The following is a 21,812-nucleotide window of genomic DNA, read 5'->3' as shown; positions in this document are numbered from 1 at the left end:
CCTCACAATTATATAAGTACAATATGTGTGTGTGTGTGGGGGGGGGGGGGGTATGCTTCAAAATGGGGACAACATTCTGACTTTTCACAGACAAGTGGGGACCTCACCTACTAATAAGGACATTTTGGAGGTCTCCATTTTGTTCAGAGATCTTTTTGAGGGTCAAGACTTGGTTTTAGAGTTTAGTTTGAATTGGGTTATGGTTGAGGTTAGTGTAAGGAATGGGGGTAGGCAATCATTTTTTATGGTTGTGGTTAAGGAAAGGGGCTAGGAAATGCATTATGTCAATGAATTGTCCACATTTTGCACAAAAAAGAACCTGTGTGTGTAAAGTTACACATTTTTTAATCATAACCCTTCTCGTTTGGCTCTAAGTCTGTGTGCAAATGAGACAGCTTTTGGTTTCCAACCCACTACCCTGTTAGTCACTCCATAACCAGATAATTCACAAGCATCTAAACACTCACCTAGCAGATCTTTCATTTTCCTTCTTTCCTCTCTGCTTATTCTCACAGAGTTGTCGGAGTAGGCGTCCCTCATAATCTATACAAACAAATATACTGAATTAGGAACATGTCTGTCGTCTCTCAAAACAGCTATCAATCTACATCCATAACTGGAGCATGGAAGACATAAAATTGAATACATTTAGATAACCATATTGTTTGTACTAACCTGTTCATATAAAAGATTGAGGATGTAGGGTTGGTTGAACATGTCTTTGGGGTAAAACACCTGAACACAGAAACATTTGAAATACAAACATACGTTGGTGAAAGAGTGGCAAAAAAAAAAGACCTCAGTTTGTGGCGGCCGTGGCTGAGGGTGGAGAGACGGTCGTTCAGTAACCAGAAGGTAGGCTGTTCAATCCCCGTTCTCCCCAAGTCATGTGTCCTGCGCACTTCACACACATTCCCTCCAGTGCTACTCACACTGGTGTAAGGAAGGTGCGAATGTTTGGTGGTGGTCGGAGGGGCCGTAGGAGTACACTAGGAGCTTCGCTTCCGTCAGCCTGCCCCAGGGCAGCTGCGGCTACTTAATTAGCTTACCGCCACCACAGTGTGAATGTGTGAGTGCATGAATAATGTATCCATTGTGAGGCATCTTTAAGTTTCAAGAAAGAAAAGCGCTATATAAATCCGATGTATTATTAACATGTTTACACTTTGTTATTGAACTGATTAATCTACGATAGCGATCAAGAAGATAACTTTCCTGTTGGGAACAGCAATAATGCCCTTGAATCAATTTGACCAGGGCCGTGTTTATTGTCTAAAAGTCTCAGAAATTTAACAAACCCCAATGAACATTGCTTATCTCATGTATAAGAATTAATTTGGATACCATATCACCTATAAACATTACAAGAACCAGGGTGTAGGAATTCCATTGTGGATACTTTTCCCCTGACAAGGCCACAGGACCTCATCTCGGAATTGCACACGAAGTTAAACAAGAACAAGTAGTAAAGTTTTTTTATGAAACATCTTTTGCTTGGCGTAAGTGTAAGCCGACCCAACATAATCAATGAAAAACAGAGTTCACAGCACTAAACTTGTGTTTGAGTATTTCATGTAACAAATAGGACATCCAAAACTAAGGTTGAGTAGAAACATCAGCATTGGGTCATACATATGTCTCATGGGATCAGGAAGTCACCCCCCGTATAACCCCAACCCAAATAAGATATCCATCCATCCATTATAAGAATGGATCATATGCATTTTTGAAGCAACCATCTCACTCACTCTCTCACTCGCTCACTCTCTCTCCCGTGACGGTTGTGCTCTGCTCACTGCCCCCCCCCCCCCACACACACACACACACACCCTCACCGACACTACAACCAAACAAGACACTCAGGTAAAAAAGTAAAGTCAGATAGCAGAAAAGACTGAGAAAAGGCAATATTTAAGAAAAGGAGTGGAGCTGACGCGCCAAGTACGCCCAAACTCAAATGTATAGCCCTGAGGTCCATGTGGAAAAGACCAGACCAACAGGTCTTACACATGCATTAGGCTACTGTACCATGATTGTAACAAGGCATACACGAGAAACTGATTTTCATTCAAAATGTTATTTTTTCATTGATGTGCAAAATAACCGTTAACAGAAAACACCAGTAACCCCAACCTCCATCTCCTAATAATATTTTCCCTCATTCCCTCACATCTAAATGCAAAAACTCAATTTGAATTACTTTAGAACGTAAATGAAGAACATAAGAGGCACATTAAAATGGAAGATAATGTAAACATGGACTTTAAATAAAAAAAAATAGAGCTGCGGGCAGCTATAAAGGGCCCTCGCAGCCCGGGCCACTTTGGGGTACTTGCAGGTTGGGGTACTGGTACGGTGGGGTAGTGGCACATTGGAAGCAGAATTTCATTGAAAATGTCATAATAAACCTTTACATATGGATTTTTTTCTTGCCAGGTGTGAAAAAGATAAAAAAAAATAAAAGTACATATTTATGAAATGTTCTGATGTCACTGAACATTTTGAGTGGTGGAAAGTAAACAAAATATTATTAAATGACTTTAAGTTACACACTTACAAAGAGTATCCAAATTTGGGACAAAATACCTTATGTGTCGTAATTTATTTATTTTTCGACCCAAGGGCTAGGTGGCGCTATATTTATAACTGACCATTGTCATAGAGATACCTTCAGGTCATGACTATAAACATGCAAGTGAAATTTGGGATTTTTTGGAGCATGTACCGAAGGAAATATAAGGAAATATGAAGCACAAAATAGCATGCGAAGCACATATTGTTATCCTACCCGAGAAAATGGGTTTATTTTTCTACATATTATTATGGGACTGCTGAGCGTAGCAAGCAGGCACATATTGTTATCCTACCCTAGAAACTGGGTTTATTATTATGGGACTGCGAAGCAAGCAGGCACATATTGTTATTATGTGCCTGTTATTATGTTATTCTACCTAGGAAATGGGTTTATTGTTGTTGTTGTTTTTTTTATTATATCATCTTCCAGCGATTTTTCCGCAAAAATGCGGCCCGTACCTTACATCGCACCGGGACAAATGAGGTATCAAACGATGCCGCTCGAGTTACCATGGCGACGCAATACCCCAAAAAAGTCCCATAAGAATGAATGGGAAACCGAAAGTGATCAAATCAATTCAAGCACCTTTTTCCAAGACACGCTGCGCGCGCATACATTAACCGACCGATATGAATTTTAGCTCATTTTGTAGCAATTTTTCTCATCTTTACCTCAGTGTTGAATTTTTTTTAAGGAATGTAAGCTCTCCCCTCTGTGTGGGTTCAAAGACAGTGAGCAAATGGGAGACAAATAGCCTTTTAACAATGGTGTGTATTGCGACGGCTTCAGTGGAGCAATTAGCCTTAGAGTGACGGGAACCAAAAAAATGTATTTCCAAAAGTTTCACTTCAACTCGTCACCATGGCCACAATCTTTGCTCACTAGACATCAAATTCTCACATTTTGTAGTCACGAGTGTCTTCTTTCAGACAAACTAACTTTTATTTGGCTAAGGTGTCCTTTAGTACCTTTATTTTCCCTTTAAGCGAGTAGAAGTTGGACTCTCTCGCCTATCTCTCCCATGTTAATTTGGGCGACTTTTTCCTCTTCATTTCGGATAAATCCTAAGTTTTCAACCTGCTCTCATTTGGTCATTTTTCATCCGATTAAAAAAATGAGAACATGCTCGTGTTCCCCAAACCTTTGCCGTTCTAACGAGCCATTGTGGAATCTGCATCTTGAACCGTTAAGTCGTGAGAGGCTTTTGTTTGAGGTGTGAGTCTGTCATTCATTGCAGTTGAATGTGTGTGCGTGATGTCAGTATGTTAAAGTTCCAATGTGTGTGCGTGAATGTGCATGTTTCTTAAAGGGACAGTAAGATACTTTTAGTTTATGTTGATTATGGTTAACTTCCACATTTCTTGACCGATTCCAGTCGTTTAAATTTTAAACTGTTCAGCTCATTTACATTTTTTTTAAAATACATTTTCAAAAAAAAACACATTATAATTATTATTTTTATTTTTTTATTTTTTTTATTAAATGGAATGGACTGCTATTTAAATACTGCTTTTTTTTACAAGTGCTACTACTATACTACTACTACTATTGCTACAAGTACTACATACATGCGTCTTTCCACCTTGCAAGAGTCAGCAGTCCCATTCAAAATTTCCGCGGGAATTTTTCTAGTTTAGTTTCATTAAACCAACTAATGTGTTTGCGTGTGTGTCTGTGTCCTTGTGTGCAGTGAAAGCTGCAGCATAAGTATATACAGTATCTATAATTAGATGAAACTCCTTTATGATTGCCACTGTGTGTATTTTACCTCTTTGCGCAGGAAAAGTTTCCCAGGCATTATGTTGTAAGAGAAGTAAACACCAGGGGAATAACGCCAAAGTTGAGAGGGGCAGCTCTCGTCCTCTGGCATTATACCTATTAATGGAAAAATAGAATCAAGGCAAGGTAGCTTTATTTATATACAGTAGCTCAGTCAGTGGTAAATGACTATGTTTACATGCAGGCAATAACCCTTTTAAAACATATATCCAACATTGCCAATATTCGGGTTTTGTAAGGTCATGTAAACACGCGCAATAACCGGAATATGCTCTTTTTTAAAAAACCCAAATAAGACCCCTGGGCTACCCCTTTCACAACCCGAATTCTAGCTCATATAAACACATTGGAAATGCTTCGATTGTTTTTCGCTGTGCACATGCTCTCTATTTTCTCCTTCATCTTATTTTCTTCATCTTCGCTTATTTTAATTTACAAGTAATCTTTGTCTTTGTAGTAATGACTTGTATGTGCAGCTCCGTCCCACTTCCTTAAAGGAGCCTCGCTTGAATACAATGATTTCTCCGCAACATTTTCACATTATTTTGTATCTGTATGGCAAAAACGCTACAGTTTGTGCCTATTATACAGTACAAGTACGTATAAGTCCATGCTTCTGGCATGTAACCCACCGGAAATACTCAAGCCACTGTAAACGAACATGACGCTCGCTACTTTATTTAGCGTGGTAAGTGACATAAATATAATGTATTTTATTGAGCGTAGTCAGTTAAAAGCAGATTTACGTAATTACGTTGTTTGCGCATCGCGGTTCGAACGGGATAATCCAATTAAGCACAAATGACATGTAAACTATGGAGTAAGATCACTCTCAAAAAAATGCATGCGTGATTAACGATTCCTATCCATAATCGTAATAATCCGTGTGTTTTCAATGTTTCCATGTGAGTACAAATCAAACTTGTGAGGGTTTGAATTTCTTTCTTGTGACTACGAATCTAAATATTGTGGGTCTGGCACGTCACTGTAGGCAGACGGGATGTTGAGTTGAGTGACTCGAGTGAAAAAGATAAGCGATTCGTATTTCTAATAGTAATGTTTTGTATGTTCGCGTGTCAAAAATGTGTGAGAATTTTTTCTTGTGAGTATGACTCAAAATTGTGCATGTGGATTTTTTTCTTGTGGATACGACTCCTCGGTTGTGCTGCGGATACAAATTTAGAACATGCTAATTACGATGACGTCACAGGCAGGTCACAGGGGAAACTAGTCAAGCCGCGATTCCTCTACCTGCGCATGGGCCAAGAAAATTTCATTTTTTTTGCATGCACCAGGAAATGCATATTTTAAAATAATAATAATAAAATGAAATAAAAAAGAATTTGGACACTGATGTTAACGTTACCTGCTGCGATGATGCTTTTTATTTAATTTTATTATTTAGAAAAATAATAATAATAATAAAAAACATTTCTACATAATAAATTGGATACTGACGTTGTTAATGTTACCTTCTGCAATGACACTTTTCATTTAATTTTATTATTTAAAAATATATATATATATATTTCTATAAAATAAATTGGATACTGACGTTGTTAGCATTACCTGCTGCGATGACGCTTGACCTGAGTTGTAAGAAGCTCCAACCAAACCGTGCACGTCCGCCATTTCTGTGATATTTTATCTTCTTGGCGCATAAAAAACAAAAACGGGAAGAAAAAAAACTTCTTGGCGCATGCGCAGGTGGATCGATTAATTTCCCCTGTGACCTGCCTGTGACCATCATAATTTGCATGTTCTAGATTCGTATCCTCAGCGGTGGAGGCGAATTCACAACCGAGGAGTTGTATCCACAAGAAAAAGAATCACACACACACATTTTTGACACGCAAACACATGAAACATTATTATTACGGATACGAATCGTTTATCATGGATACACCTACGTTACCCTTAACACACTTTGAAAAGTAGTGAACATCGATGATCATTCGACTAGTTGATATAGACCACATGCATTGCGAGTATGAAAAATAAACATGGAGTGAGCAACAGCGCAAGCACGAGAATCAAGGCGATACATTAATTATAAACTACGGAAATAATTAATTATTTTTAGTTGAAAATATGTACAACAAAATAAGTAAAATACAGTTTACAAACCCTTAACAATAAATAGTCAGAGATTATGTCCCGGTGTGTCATGACAGGTATGGTGGTCATGTGCTATGTGAGGAGGAGCAAGTAATGAGCTTGCTGTAGGAAGCGTCAAAAAGAATGAGGTCACTATATATTAGGCCACTATATAGCACAGGGCTATATACTAAATGAGGAAATAGGGGATAAGGGTGGACGTTCGGATGCAGCCATTCTTTAGGGTTGCTTTTTCATAACTACTTGTGTCTACTATTAAATGAGGTCTGATAAAAGTTTTCATTTCATGTTTCTGGTAGAGAATGTATGCTTTGGGACTAATAGTTATAACATTATGATAGACTTACTAAGAGATGGTGCAAGCGTGGTTGGTGGATCGGGGATGTTGTGAAGTACAGGAGGTGGAGGGGAGTCAGGAGGAGGTGGTAAAACATGTCGATTGCGCTGTGAGCCAAACAAGTCTTCCAGGGAGCGCTGCTTCTGCCTCATATTATTGGAGATAACACGAGGGCCAATGGTAGAGGGAGGAGAAGACTGTGGGGATGGACTGTGTGTGGGAGATTGATCTTCCTTTGGTTTAGATGTCACCCACTGTTTCTGCAATTAGTGAGGAGTGAGTGTTAAATATTTCAAATTTTCCTTGACGTTGCAATTGATCTTTTCTTACCCTTTGTTGCGGCACTGGTGCTTTGTTTCTGAGTTTGGCAAGAGCTTCCTGTTTGGGATCTACCTTCTTCAGAAATTGCCTTATAGGAGCTCTATGAAGTGATTAACAATAAATTAAACCGACTAAAGCATAGACGCTGTGATTGGTCAACTGCTGGTCACATGACATGCATTCTATGTGGATTTGGCCCAAAGTGTTATTTTTTATTCATTTAATTTCTTAGAGAGAGCTCAGTATTGTTCATTCGGTAATCTTACCGATTCGACATGTCATCATCATTGCTCTCTTTCTTTTTCTTTTTTTTTGTATGTGCGTGAGTATGACGAATACTTCAGAATCTAGCTAGAGTCGTGAGGTTGTCAGGAGACCCGAGGAAGGATCAAAGAAAAGAAAGGAAAGTGAAATCCAGCACCGACCAGACATCACCTACTACCCACCGGGTTACCAACCAGAATCTTTCACCAACCCCAGAAACATCTAAAATACAACAAATTAGGGAGACCTCAAGAGACCAAAGGAAAGAAAGAGGAAAGGAAGGACGGATAGATGAAGCAAAGTGAGAGCCACAGACATCAGCCTCCACCGATTCAACAACCAGAGGAAGAAGCAGATTGTGTTTGAATTTCGATAGATGCTGGTGTGTTGGATCTGGCATGCATGAAAACCTCCACCAAAGAGGGGAGCCATCGATCTCGGCCAGGACAGAGCACGCACAACCCCCCAGGGCCTCCCTGGCCACGACAGCGGCAAGGCACAACACGGCTCACGCCCCAAGCAAAACGCAGCAGTCCCGCCAGGCACCCCACCGGCCCACAACCCCGCCCCCTCCAAATGGCTTTGCTCATAGAATAAAAACAAAGAATAAAACTTCTGTCTGCAGGCATGCCTATTATTTCTTCATTTCATAAATTCCAGTAAAATAGCATAATTTTTTCCATACCTAATAGGCTCAAAATTTTTGGGTTCTGGTGGAGGTCGACTGTTGAACTTTTTGATGATTTCCCGAATGTTGGAGGTTGGTTCAGAGACAGGAGTTGTGGTTGGACTTTCTGTTTTGCTGTAAGGATCAGGACTCTTCTTTACTATGGCAGCTAAGAAACAAGAATTAAAAATAAATTAAAACATGGTTAACTTCTTTGTCTTCATTGAAAATACAAAATGAACAGCGTGTTTTCATCCATAACAGGAATGAAAGATAAAACCGTCCAGTAATCCAATGAAATAGAGAGTTTGCAGTTTTTAGCCTCACTTTTTACCCCCACGCTCACAAGCCTACAGCCGTGGCCATCACTGGGATGCACAAGCGCAATTCTCAAACATAACTACTCAAAAGGGCATCCATTTATGAAAGTGAATAGTTGTGATATTGTGAAGTTGCTTAAAACAGTAGTCTTAACATTATGTGTATTTTAAAGAATATCCTGTATATATTTTTATGTTTTTATATTATCAACTGTCGTTTAGAGGCGCCGCTCAACTTTCTCTAATGTTTTGTATTTTTCCATGACGTATGAAACGAAACTGAAACTTAACTGTAATAAAAGCGACGAGGTGGCCGGGGGAGGAAGGAGAGAGTCGGAAGGAGCCGAGCGTGAGTTAAGGTCTTGTGTCTCCTCTCCTCTCCCAGCCGCGGTTGCAATAAAACAAAGCAACAGCTTCTGCCTCCTTTTTCCTTGGTGCACGGTCAGTAACTAAGGGGATCTGTAATATCAGACCCAACATTTAATTGGTGCCGAAACCTGGGACCTGCATCTGGACGGACGACCGTCGCCGAACCGAGGACACCGAGAATCTGTCGACAGCGTCTCCCCTTGCGTGACGGGTCTCGTCGCTCCGGCCTCGGCCGTTCGCCCGGACACCGGGTCCTGCGAACCAGACCGGCACCGAGGACTAACAGGTATTATGCTGTTTAATTATCACGATTTACACAGAAGTTTGAAAAAGGAACACTAAATATACTGAAGAAGTAAGAGAAAAATAGAAAAGTGGGGAGTAAAAGAGAAGCGCTTGGGCGTTGGCCCGTGAAGAAGAGAAAAAAAACCCATGGTATATATGATCCGGGCATCAAAGGGATCACGGTTTTATTAGATGAGATCCAAAATACTTTTATTGACTAGTTTTTAACTTGTTAAAAAAAAGTGTCGTTTTCGGGTGCCCGGGTAGAGGAAATTAAACGTTGCCGTAAATACGTAATAATTTACACCTCCCCACTCATTGGTTACCAAAATATCTGTGTTCAATATAACTAAGATTTATCAGGTCAGAACAGAACTGACTGCGATTAAAAATAATCGCCTAAAACACAAATCATGGTTTTAAATTAGAAAGTGGTGCACCACAGAAAAGACTAAGTGTGTGTGTTTGTGTGTGAGTTTATGTGTGTGTGTGTGGTTGTGTGCGTGTGTTTTTGTGTGGGTGTGTACTTTGTGCGTGTTTATGAGATAAGGTTAGAAGGGAGTAACTGCTGCCCGCTCGGGAATAGATACAATGTGCCAGTCATTGAGAAAAGAAATAGAACAACACCAAAATGTTAAATTTATTGCAAGCTTTGACGCTAATGCGTGCAAGTATCTGGAATCCTGGGTGACCAAGTATGATTTGAACCCATCTTTGAGAGATGTCAGGAACAAAGAGGAAGTTAAGAAAAGTTTAGTGGAGAAAAGAGCAAAGAAGATTAAAAAGGGAAAGAATGTAGAAAAATTGGAAGCACAACTACGTGCTGTTGAAGTGTGGATAAAACAGTGTAAAATGAGGGCAGAAAGCATTTTGGAAAGTGAGAAAAGAAAAAAGGAAAAGACAGAAAGAAAAATGTACCAGATGAAGATAAGACCTAAAAAGACAAAAAGCGCAATCATCAGTCTTCAATGCCATGCACACATTTTTTCAACATGCCTCTCCTCCACCTTCTGGACCAATTTACTACCAAAACCAACCCAATCGGGGTAGAGGACGTGGACGCGGAAGAGGAAGAGGCCGACCAGCCACCAGACAGGATGTGTGCTACAATTGTGGCAAGTACGGCCACTTCGCCCGAGATTGCCGCTCCAAACAAAAAATTGAGACCCCAAAATCTGACCACTGGGATCCAACTGAATGACGCGAGCAGGAAAGGTCAAGTGATGAAAACCCTGATGACACCAGAACGATCGTCGAGGTGCTTGACCTGACAGTCCTGTTTAGCCAGATGTCCTCTATTGACCCAGCAGTAAGAAAACTAGGCTTAGGGCCATTTACTACAACATTGAAATTCATTGTGGATTCAGGAGCACAATCCTCCGTGATCACTGATCTACCAACAGGTGTCAAATTGTCAAAAAGCACAATAATGGTCATAGGAGTGGGAGGTAGACCAGCCATCCATTACTTTACCGAACCACTGACCATTATTGATGAAGACGGAACAGAATACCCAGATCAAACTTTCGTTTACGTGCGTCGTTGTCCTGAAAACCTCATCGGACGAGATTTGATAAAAGCCATGAGCCTTGTATTAATGGTCGAAGGCTCTAGCATGGTCGTGACAAAAAGAGGACAAGAAACACCAATGCAGATGTTAGTACTAGAAGGAAAAGACAAACCACGCCCATTCTACAGTCTGGATCCGATCCAAAAAGGTCCAACATCAGTAACAAACAATCTGCAACAGATGCCAGAACAAATCCTACCAAATTCAAATTGGGTGCCCCAAACCACGTACCCACTTCACTCCACCATCCGCTTCGCCCCGAACAAAGAGGACAGAGACTTCTTTGATCAATGGTCCCGATTGACAACCATGCGGGCCCAAATAAAAGACCTAATTTGGGACGAACAGGCAGGATGGATGGCAGCCACAGTAATCTTTCCAGATTACATATATGCATTAACCACATATGAAGGCTTTGGCATTCCCTTCCACATTTCACTGGCAAAACCAACAGGCTGGAGATGGAAGGACATAGGATCAAAAATAAGAGATGTAACATGGTCCGAACAACGACTTCCGTGGACTCCATGTCAAGATGGAAGATTTAAACGCATCATGTCATCAGGAAACGTGGTCTGGAGGAAAAAACTAAACTGGGTGACAACATTTGTCCCCAGCACCCACCTAAGTACATGACATCCGGAGGAAACCACGATCCTGGCACTAAAAGACGCCATGGATCAAATACCACCTCAGCTGTGGTCAGCGTCAAAAACCGATGTGGGCCTAATGACCACAGCCACAGAAGTAACAATTGAACCAAGAACAAGCTATCGCCCACGAATCAATCAATACCCACTCAAACCTGATGCCAAAGAAGGAATCACACCAGTAATCATGAACATGGTAAAAGCTGGAGTGCTCATAGAAGCCCCCAAGGTAACTTGTAACACTCCAATCTTTCCAGTAAAGAAAGCAGACACCACGACCTGGCGAATGGTCCACGACTTAAGAGCCGTAAATCAGGCAGTAAAACAGAGAGCCCCCTGCGTCCCCGACCCCCACACTCTACTCAATGCGCTGAAGCCACAACAGAAATGGTTCACAGTAATTGATCTAAGCAACGCCTTCTTTTCCATCCCATTGCACGAGTCTGCCCGTCATTGGTTTGGTTTCACCTTTAATCAAAAGAAGTACACCTATACGAGACTACCCCAAGGCTATGCAGAGAGCCCCACCATTTTCTCTCAAGAAATCAACAACTGTCTGAGCCTCCATGAACACAGTGAAACCACTCAAATCTTGATTTACGTAGATGACATTCTCATCGCCAGTCCAACCAAAGAAGAAAATCAAGAAGAAGCAGTGAAACTGTGTCAACACCTGGCAAAGACAGGAAACAAAGCCTCACTGACCAAACTACAGTGGACTCAGACCGAAGTAGTTTTCTTAGGTCACATCATATCGGCAGAAGGAAGAAAACTAACCCCTGATCGGAAACAAGCTATCCTTGATGCCCCCAAACCAAAGACCAAAAGACAGATGATGGCCTTCCTAGGCCTAGTGAACTTTTGCCGTCTATGGGTTCTGGACTTCGCCGAAATAACGCAACCACTGGTGGATTTAATCCACAAAGAAGACCGACCAGTCATCCCCCGCAGTCTGTTCCACGCAGTAGCCACATTGAGTCATGGCAAGTCCCATGTCTCAACAGGAGGGATGATATCTATGGTAGAACAGACAATGACAATACCACAGGGCTTACAAACCTATTTTAAAACTTTTTGTAGGTCATGTATGGTGTGTTGTCGTCACAATGCTCAGGGAAACTTAAGACCACAGAGAGGGAAATGCCCAGTGGGCTCCTACCCATTTGAAGTTTTACACATGGACTTTATTGAACTACACAAAAGTGGTCAGCACAAGTACTGTTTAGTGTTAGTAGACTCACTAACTAAATGGGTTGAACTTGTTCCTTCAAAACATCCAAACGCCCTCACAGTATCTAAAGCTATTTGTAAACACATAATACCAGAACATGGCATTCCACGAGTCTTGTGGAGTGATAACGGTAGCCATTTTGTAAATACCATCGTTGACAATATGGCCGTTCACTTAGGGATCACCCTAAAAAATCATTGTGCATATCACCCACAGAGCGCAGGCTTAGTTGAACGGACCAACGGTACTATTAAACTAAGACTCAAAAAGACCATGGAAGAAACCAAAAAACCATGGCCTGAGTGTTTATCTCTAGTAAAAACTTACATGAGAATAACGCCAAACCCACAAGGGATCACGCCCTTTGAGGCAGTAACAGGCAGACCCTTTGTGCTCCCCTTATGGGAAAATCAGCCATGGTCAGACAAAACAGGAGAGGCAGATCCACTGACTAAATGGTTATGTGACTTGTTTAAAGAACGGACTGTGTCAAGAGCAAATGATCTGCCCTCTACTTCTCTTCCTCCTGCACAGGAAACGGTGACCCCGGGTGACCTGGTGTTGGTGAAGGTGATAAAAAGGAAAACATGGTCGAGCCCACGCTGGGACGGCCCATTCGTTGTTCTCCTGACCACACCCACCGCTCTCAAAATCGCTGAGAGAGAGACGTGGATCCACCAGAGTCACTGCAAAAAGGTCACCGAACTCAGATAAGGGATTATCCCCTGATTCTTGTCAAAAAGAAGAAGAACAAAGGAGAAGATGACCCTTTTTCAGACATTGTTTGGACTTTGATCATTATAATGTTTATCTTATTATGTGTTATTTGTTCCTGCTGTATTGTCCCAATGTCTAAGAGATTAGTCGCCCGTATGTTCGTGGCCTAGATGTATCAATATAACTTACTACGCGTAGAGGATTATGTTGACACTGTGGAGACCGACACAAAAGTGTGACCCTCATCTTATTGTGTTTTTCCTAACTTCAAATTCAGTTCCATTCTCAGACCAAGAGGTTCTCGTCACCGTGCGGTGGGGGAGTTATGGAATTTTTCCCTTTAAGTTAAGGGTTTTCGCCATTTCCTGAGAATGGTTCAAATGTTGTGAATCTATTAATGAAGTAATACTGAGAAAACTTAATTGTTTTAGTATTTACTGATGTCCTTTTAAATCCACAACAGGAGGGAATGTGAAGTTGCTTAAAACAGTAGTCTTAACATTATGTGTATTTTAAAGAATATCCTGTATATATTTTTATGTTTTTATATTATCAACTGTCGTTTAGAGGCGCCGCTCAACTTTCTCTAATGTTTTGTATTTTCCCATGACGTATGAAACGAAACTGAAACTTAACTGTAATAAAAGCGACGAGGTGGCCGGGGGAGGAAGGAGAGAGTCGGAAGGAGCCGAGCGTGAGTTAAGGTCTTGCGTCTCCTCTCCTCTCCCAGCCGCGGTTGCAATAAAACAAAGCAACAGCTTCTGCCTCCTTTTTCCTTGGTGCACGGTCAGTAACTAAGGGGATCTGTAATATCAGACCCAACAGATATATAGTTACAGCTTTAACAGCTTTAACAAAACAGCAGTGCTACTAGCAATATTAAGCTAGCATTAGCAGTGTAAACAAGCCAACGGTAGCCATGGCTGCTACATTGGTAGCATGATTTATCGGTAATAAAGTGTCGCTGAGCAATAAATTTATCGACCTGAAGTTTAACTTATTCAAACCCCAAAATGTCTAAAATAAATGTTTTAATACTTTGTCCTTCAACTCCCCAAAATATATTTATACATTTTTGTATGTTTTTTTTTATGCTAGAGCATACAGAAGGCTTTGATGCATCTTCTGACCTGAAGAGGTTGCTTAAAGCAATGGTAGTTATTACAAAAAAAAGCCAGAAGGTGGCAGCAGAGTATAAGAGATCAACCATGGCGATGTTGCAACAAGCTCTTTTTCCCAGTGTTTTCAACAGGTTTGTGACTAATGATGAAACTTAACTATATTTTAATGCTAATTGCTGCAAAACAGAAACAGATACAAATATACTTTTTTCCCTGTTGAAAGAAGAGATTCTAATCTTTCTCTTTGTAGGTTCCATGTTTTTATAGCAATAGAACAAAATATTATGTGGGCCTTGCAAAATCAGCGAAGGGGGTTGCTTCAGTGAAAATGGCTGGGAGTGAATGATTAAAAACATGTACAACCAATTAATAATCAAAAACATGTGATTCTATGTTGTTTCTGAAGCTTCTTGGGTACCTGAGGTCCTTTGCTCTACTTTTGTTTTTTAATTTCATGCACAGTTGTGAAACGAGCGATAGATATTTTTATTTATTTATTTCCCCCAAAATAGTTCCAGAAATGCTCTTGAATCCCAAGCTAACAGGTCAGCGCAAGGCCGCACGGGGTGTGTGTGAACTCTTCCTTTTTTCAAAAACAGCAAAACTCCTGTTTTAATCATCTACAAATCTAAGGGTTTTTAAACGTACATGGATCTATATATTCCATGTGATTTGTGTTCTTACCCTTTGGTTTAGGTGCTATAGGAGGAGGAGATGGACGTGCTGATGGTACAGGCTGTTGCTGTTTGAATGGGGTAGAAGGAGGCACCTGGGTACTGGATTCACCTTGAGTTTGAGAGTGATATATCAGGAAACCAAAGTTAAATTTGAAACTTACTTTGAGTTTGATGATCATTTTATCAGTTTGGCGATCCCCATTGATTATATAAAAAGGCTCTAATTATTTTAATCAGTCTACTCACCAATATTGTTGAAGTACTGCCTTTTATCTTTAAAAGACTGAGGGTTATCCCGATTTTGTGAATCCACTTCTTGTGGCTGTTACAAACATACAACATGTTATACATTATTGTTAATACATTCAATAATCCATTTTATCCTTTTCAAGAACCATTCTTTTTTAACATTTAAACATATGGACACCTTAGAGCAGGGGTGTCAAATGTACGGCCCGCGGGCCAGATCAGGAAACAAAGGAGTTTAATGGGTAAGATGATTTTAGATTTAAGTACAAAAATGAACAATGTCAGACCAATTAATCAGTCAACCACAATCAAAACATATAAATTGTTAATTTCACAAGCAATCTTCAGATGAGCAATGCAACTTGTACACGGAATTGCCCTGGATGTCATCTTATACACAACCAAAAGTAACAGTTTGTTACAAAAACAAAAAAAACATAGACCAACATAAATCAAACCTAAACGTGCTAAATACGACACACATTAGTTTACAGTAATTTCTGGACTATAAACCGCTACTTTTTTCACTTGCATTCGACCCTGCGGCTAATACAAAGGTGCGTCTTTATCCATCAGATCACAAGGGGACGTACTTTAAAGGAAGCGCAATAGCGTCAGGCAGAGCAAACCAAACCAAGTGAGCCAAGTGTATGGAGGACCAAAAGTGCCAAAATTAAATAAATGAATACACCATTAAATAATTAAATAAATGTGTCATTAATTCATTAAATGCTACATTTATTAATTACATATGGAATTAAATAAATCAATTTGTTATTAAATGTGTCATTAATTAATGAAATTAACTATGAAATATATATATATATATATATATATATAACTATTTATCTATTTAATTAATTATTTCATGGTCACTGTGTTGCGGCGTTTCATGAATTTATTTTAACTGTCAAACTCAACCATCAAAGTTTGGTGGGCCGGCCCTAACACCTTTTTTTTTTTTTTTTTTTAAGGAGAGCTCAGTATTGTTCATTCGATTTGACATCATCATTGCTCTCCTTTTTAAAAAAAATAAAATAAAATAAACATTTTTTTTTTAAATATATATACATATATATATATATATACACACATATATATATATATATATATATATATATATATATACATATATATATACATTTTTTTGTATGTGGGTGAGTATGTGTATGTGCGTGTGTGTGTGTGTGTGTGTGCGTGCGTGCGTGCGAGCGTGTGTGTATTCATCAGTTCACCTAAAGCCCATTAAAAAAAAAATCCCATACTAATAATATAATATAATAATAAATTGCCAAATGCAGAAACATCAATGTAAGTTATCACGATGTAGTGGCTCTCACTAACAGACAGAATTAAGTAACCAGAATTAGGTTAAAAAATTCTATATACGTAGACCATGTTTCTATAAATTTTGATATTTGGTTTTTATTTGAGGCAGATATTTTTTCCATTAAAATGTGATTTATGAGGAGGTTAGACCATTGGTCAATATTCAGAGTTTGTTTATTTTTCCAGTTAACAAGAATTGTTTTTTTAGCGATAGTAAGGGCTACAAGTGTAGATTGAAATTGTTTATGTAGTAAGTCAGTTGTTGTTAGGTCACCTAGCAAACACAAGTTTGGAGATAAAGGTATCCTACAGTCCAAAATAGCGGAAAGTTTTTCTAAGACTTTAGTCCAGAAATACATAACCGGAGTACATAACTATAAAGCATGAACATAAGTGTCTGTAGTGTTTTGTAAACATTGGAGACAAATGTCGGAGTCTGAGAGTCCCATTTTCTTCATCATATATTTAGTAATGTATGTTCTATGAATAATTTTATATTGGATAAGTTGTAAATTTGTGTGTTTTGTCATTTTAAATGCGTTTTCACAAACTTGAATCCAAAAATCAGATTCCGGTGCTATAGACAAGTCTGTCTCCCATTTTGAGATGGGTAAAGACATTTTATCAGTATATAAAAGTAACTTATATATTTTTGAAAGTTTTTTGGTTGTTGTCGGAGAAAGCTTGTTAATATCTTTAGCTAAAGGCGGTTGGAGCGTACCCCGAAGTGTTGGAATTTTTTTCTTTATCATATTTTTAACTTGTAGATAATATAAAAAAATTCCGTTTTTTATATTGTATTTTTGGAGCAAGGATGTATATGATATAAACATATTATCTGAGAAGAGATGGTGGAGATGTGTAATTCCTTTCTGCTCCCACACACCTACTGTAAATAAAGCGGTTGGTTGTTAAGTTGAAAGTCGGGGTTATGCCATAGGGGAGAAAGCCCACAGGGCTCCACTTGGGCTTTTGTCAATTCTAGAGCCTTCCACCAGGCAGTCAGGGTGACGGAAATCATTGGGTTTTTAAAACAATTATGTCGCTTAATCGATGTTGTAATAAAGAGTAAATCTCGAAGTCTGAGGTTATTACAATCCTTCTGTTCTAGTTCCAGCCAACAGTTAGTGTCTCTGTTGGGTTGTGCCCATAGAACGATATATTGTAGCTGGTTAGCTTTATAGTAGTGCATACAATTTGGTGCCTCTAGACCACCTTTGGATTTGCTTTTCTGAAGAGTAGATAGACTAATCTTTGCTTTTTTTTTATTCCAGTAAAATTTTGTAACGGCTGAGTCCAACAACTGGAACCATTTAGCCGTAGGTTTAAATGGAATCATTGAGAAAAAATTGTTTATTTTGGGTAAAACTTTCATTTTAATGGTGGCTATTTGTCCTATTAGAGAAATAGGAAGATTATTCCAGCGCTCCAAGTCACTATAAATGTTATCCAGAAGTGGAGAAAAGTTTAAATGAATTAAATCAGTTAATTTAGGTGAGATTTTTATGCCTAAGTATTTTAAATTACCTATAGGAAATGAGTAGTGTGGGTCCTGGCTTGCAGGGTTCCATGAATTTTCTGTAATAGGTAGAAGTGTTGATTTTGTCCAGTTAATAGAATAATCTGATAACTGTGAGAATTGAGTTATTAAGTTAAATACTTCCCCTAACGAAGTAGCCGGCTTTTCTAAATAAAGTAAGATGTCATGGTGGTTTGCAAGAAATTTACCTGATTTGTTATTATATTCAAAGTTGTTGTATCTCAATTGTTGTATTATAAACTCTGTCTTTTTAGTTAGCATATCGTCTAACTGTATTTTTGTATTTTGTAAGTCAGTCCATATTTGGTTATTTGGGTTTATTGCGTACTCATCCGTCAGTTGTTTAATTTTATCTTCCAAGTCTTTTTCTGATTTTTGATCCTGTTTCTTTTTATAAGATGAATATGATATAATTTTACCTCTAATTACTGCTTTCCCAGTTTCCCAGAGAAGAGATGGCGATAGGTCTGGAGAGTCATTTATTTCCAAAAAGTCTGCCCACTCTTTTCTTATAATTTTGTCAAACTCTGCGTCGTTTAGCAGTGAGATGTTAAAACGCCATGTCGGTGGTGGTTTAAAGGTATAATCAACTTGTAGGGAAAGGGAGACTGGTGCATGGTCGCTAATAATAATAGGATGTATTTTTGTAACAGTTTTATCAGCAATAGAGTTATTTGTAAGAAAATAATCAATTCTTGAAAAAGACCGGTGCACAGTGGAAAAGAAGGTAAATTCCTTCTTATTTGGGTTTTTAAGTCTCCAGCTGTCCACGAGGCCAAAGTCATCCATATATTCCCCTACTTTAGTAGATTGTAATCGCCTACATGATGTATTATTAGAACGGTCAATTAATGGATTTAAGACTGTGTTAAAGTCTCCTCCAATAATAATAGTAGAGTTCGCTGCTAAATCAAACAGCTGAGAGAAAAATTCATGGAAAAAGGCCGGATCATCATTATTAGGGGCATATAAATTACCAAGTGTATATATTTTATTAAATATAGTCACCTGAATAATAATGTATCGGCCCTCTGGGTCTGTTATTGTATTATTTAAAGTAAAGAGTAAATTCTTATGTATGAGTATTGATAGATATTGTAACATTTTTAATACTTCATTTCATATATTAACCATTGTTACACATTATTAACATTTTAATTCTTCAGTATTAACCTTGTCGAAATGTTTTGTGTCCTGTGCAGAGCAAGTGGTGTTGATTTCGGTATAATCTGACCTTAAGCTGAGACATACTATTTAGTCTAAAAAAGTTCCTTCTCAGCGTTTTGTGCGAAAACACATTTAGTCCTTGAGAACAGAATCTGTTTTCGAACACGCACTCCTGACTCTGTTTTCACCATCGCTCATGGAAAAATACCCAGAGAGTATGTTTTGTCTACAAATGAAAGAGAGGAGGTCTTTTAATTATAAGAAGCCATTGTACACGCGGAAGAGCTACATTCGACGCTCTGAATACCACCTGTTTTAGTGATTGTATTGGAGTATGTACGATGTCCAGAGATCTCTGACCTTTTTTTATAAAATCATCTTTGCAAAGGTGTTTTTTCCTACATTAAATCTGTCTTCAAGTTTTCGAACACGCAAAGAGGACAAAAATAATTGTATTCCTCTTTCAGTATACAGACCGGTCGTAACACCTGATTGGTCACCTTGCTCACCTTGAGTCAAGGCAAATCCATTTCAGAAAAATGAATTGATGCAGAGTCAGTAGCTAGTAAACACAATTTGATAGGCTGGGTGGCGCTATTGACCTCAATAGTTACCATTAGACTCAGATTTACGCTATTATGAGGTGCTTTTTGAGACGTGCTGAAATGGAAGTCACTTTTTTTGCATTTCCTGTAGTCATGTGACCCCGACCAGTAAAAGGAAGAAAAGGAAGTTGGGAGTACAGGGCTACTCGCTTTTGTGTCGGAATTGCTTCCTGAGGGGACAGCAAGTCTTATTGAGCCAAGGCTGCCGCAGCTCCATAAACGCATTCTATTTATTCTCGTGTCGTTCATGAGGAGCCGTTAGCGTGACGTGACCGCCTACAAGAACTGCAATATTTCACGAGAGTCGAGGCAGGACATTACAAGAAATCACTCTTCAATGGAAACACCTACAATTCAAAACTGTACTTTAGCGAAATAGTAGAAAGCTTGTTTTTTTTTTATGTTGGTTTTACACAATAACAAGCCTCACTATATATCAGCAAAAAAAAATCCATCACCATTGTTCTAACCTCTTCAGGCCGAAGCAGTCGATTAAATAAGATTTGAGCCCACTAACTTTAACATTAAAATAAATTCATGAAATTATATATATATATATATATATATATAATTTTTTTTAGGTAGGTAGGTAGGTAATTTAATTTAAATTAAATTTTAAGAGAGGGGGGGGGGCGGAAGGGTGACGAGGGAGAAGGGACAGGGAGGCGGAGGACGGGCGGGGAGAGACGAGGAGAGAGAGGCGGTAAGGGGGAGGAAGGGGGAGGGGAGATGGAAACACGGGGCACCCCGGAGGCCCACCCGCCCTGAACCGCGTCGCCGGGCACGGAGCGATGGACCGGCAGCGCTGCCCCGGACACGAGGGAGAGCACCGCAACGCAACACCCCCCAAAAAACCCAGGGAACGTCCAAGACGCAGCCGCCACCCAGCAGCCAACAGAGGGGCAGGGCCGTCCACGCTCAGCCAGGGGGGACATCACCTATAAAGTTAACCCACTGGCATGCAGTGATTCCGGATATTAACCCTTAGTGCCCATTGGAGGTGAATTTTGAGGAGTTGGTGACTGTAAGGTGTCATTTGATGTGGTCTGCTCGATCCTGCTGGCAGCAACTGGGTTCCTGACTATGAAAACACAACCATAAGCTACAAATTGCCAAATACAAAAACAGCAATATAAGTTATCACGGTGTGGTGGCTCTCGCTAACAGGCAGAATTAAGTAACCAGATTTAGATTAAAAGATTCTATATACTACGTAGACCATGTTTGCATATATTTTGATATTTGGTTTTTACTCGAGGCAGTTATGTGATATGTTTTCCATTAAAATGTGATTCATGAGGAGATTAGACCATTGGTCAATATTCAGAGTTTGTTTATTTTTTCAGTTAACAAGAACTGATTTTTAGCGATTGTAAGGGGTACAAGTGTAGATTGAAATTGTTTACATCAGTTGTTGTTAGGTCACCTAGCAAACACAAGTTTGGAGATAAAGGTATCCTACAGTCCAAGATAGTGGAAAGTTTTTCTAAGACTTTAGTCCAGAAATACATAACTGGAGTGCATAACCATAAAGCATGAAAATAAGTGTCTGTAGTGTTTTGTAAACACTGGAGACAAATGTCGGAGTCATATATTGGATAAGTTGTAAATTTGTGTGTTTTATCATTTTAAATACGTTTTCAAAAACTTAAATCCAAAAGTCAGATTCCGGAGCTATAAACAAGTCTGTCTCCCATTTCAAGATGGGTAAATACATTTTATCAGTATACGAAAGTAACTTATATATTTTTGAGAGGTTTTTTGTTAACGTCGGAGAAAACTTTGTAATATCTTTGGCTAAAACAGGCGGTTGGAGCGTACCCCGAAGTGTTGCAATTTGTTTCTTTATCATATCATATCATAACTTGTAAATAATGTAAAAAATGTCAGTTTTTTATTTAGTATTTTTGGTGAAAGGATG

At 39.1% G+C, this 21,812-nt stretch overlaps 1 protein-coding gene across 1 annotated transcript in view; it reads right to left on the bottom strand.

Annotated features, from left to right (window-relative positions):
* The window catches only part of LOC144038753 (unconventional myosin-XVB-like), a 75,842-nt gene that overhangs the window by 31,764 nt on the left and 22,266 nt on the right, over window positions 1-21,812 (bottom strand). Inside the window, exons 6-13 of the mRNA XM_077551470.1 lie at window positions 15,248-15,323; window positions 15,009-15,110; window positions 8,080-8,230; window positions 7,140-7,230; window positions 6,820-7,069; window positions 4,344-4,450; window positions 676-735; window positions 468-543 (exon numbers count right to left, since the gene is read on the bottom strand). Of these exons, the coding sequence (XP_077407596.1) occupies window positions 468-543; window positions 676-735; window positions 4,344-4,450; window positions 6,820-7,069; window positions 7,140-7,230; window positions 8,080-8,230; window positions 15,009-15,110; window positions 15,248-15,323 (913 nt within the window). The remainder of the gene's footprint in view (window positions 1-467; window positions 544-675; window positions 736-4,343; window positions 4,451-6,819; window positions 7,070-7,139; window positions 7,231-8,079; window positions 8,231-15,008; window positions 15,111-15,247; window positions 15,324-21,812) is intronic.

The sequence above is a fragment of the Vanacampus margaritifer genome, chromosome 18 (assembly GCF_051991255.1).
Source record: "Vanacampus margaritifer isolate UIUO_Vmar chromosome 18, RoL_Vmar_1.0, whole genome shotgun sequence".
NCBI lineage: Eukaryota > Metazoa > Chordata > Actinopteri > Syngnathiformes > Syngnathidae > Vanacampus > Vanacampus margaritifer.
The sequence above is the reverse complement of the archived record's forward strand: the minus strand, read 5'-3'. Positions and strand labels throughout refer to the sequence as shown.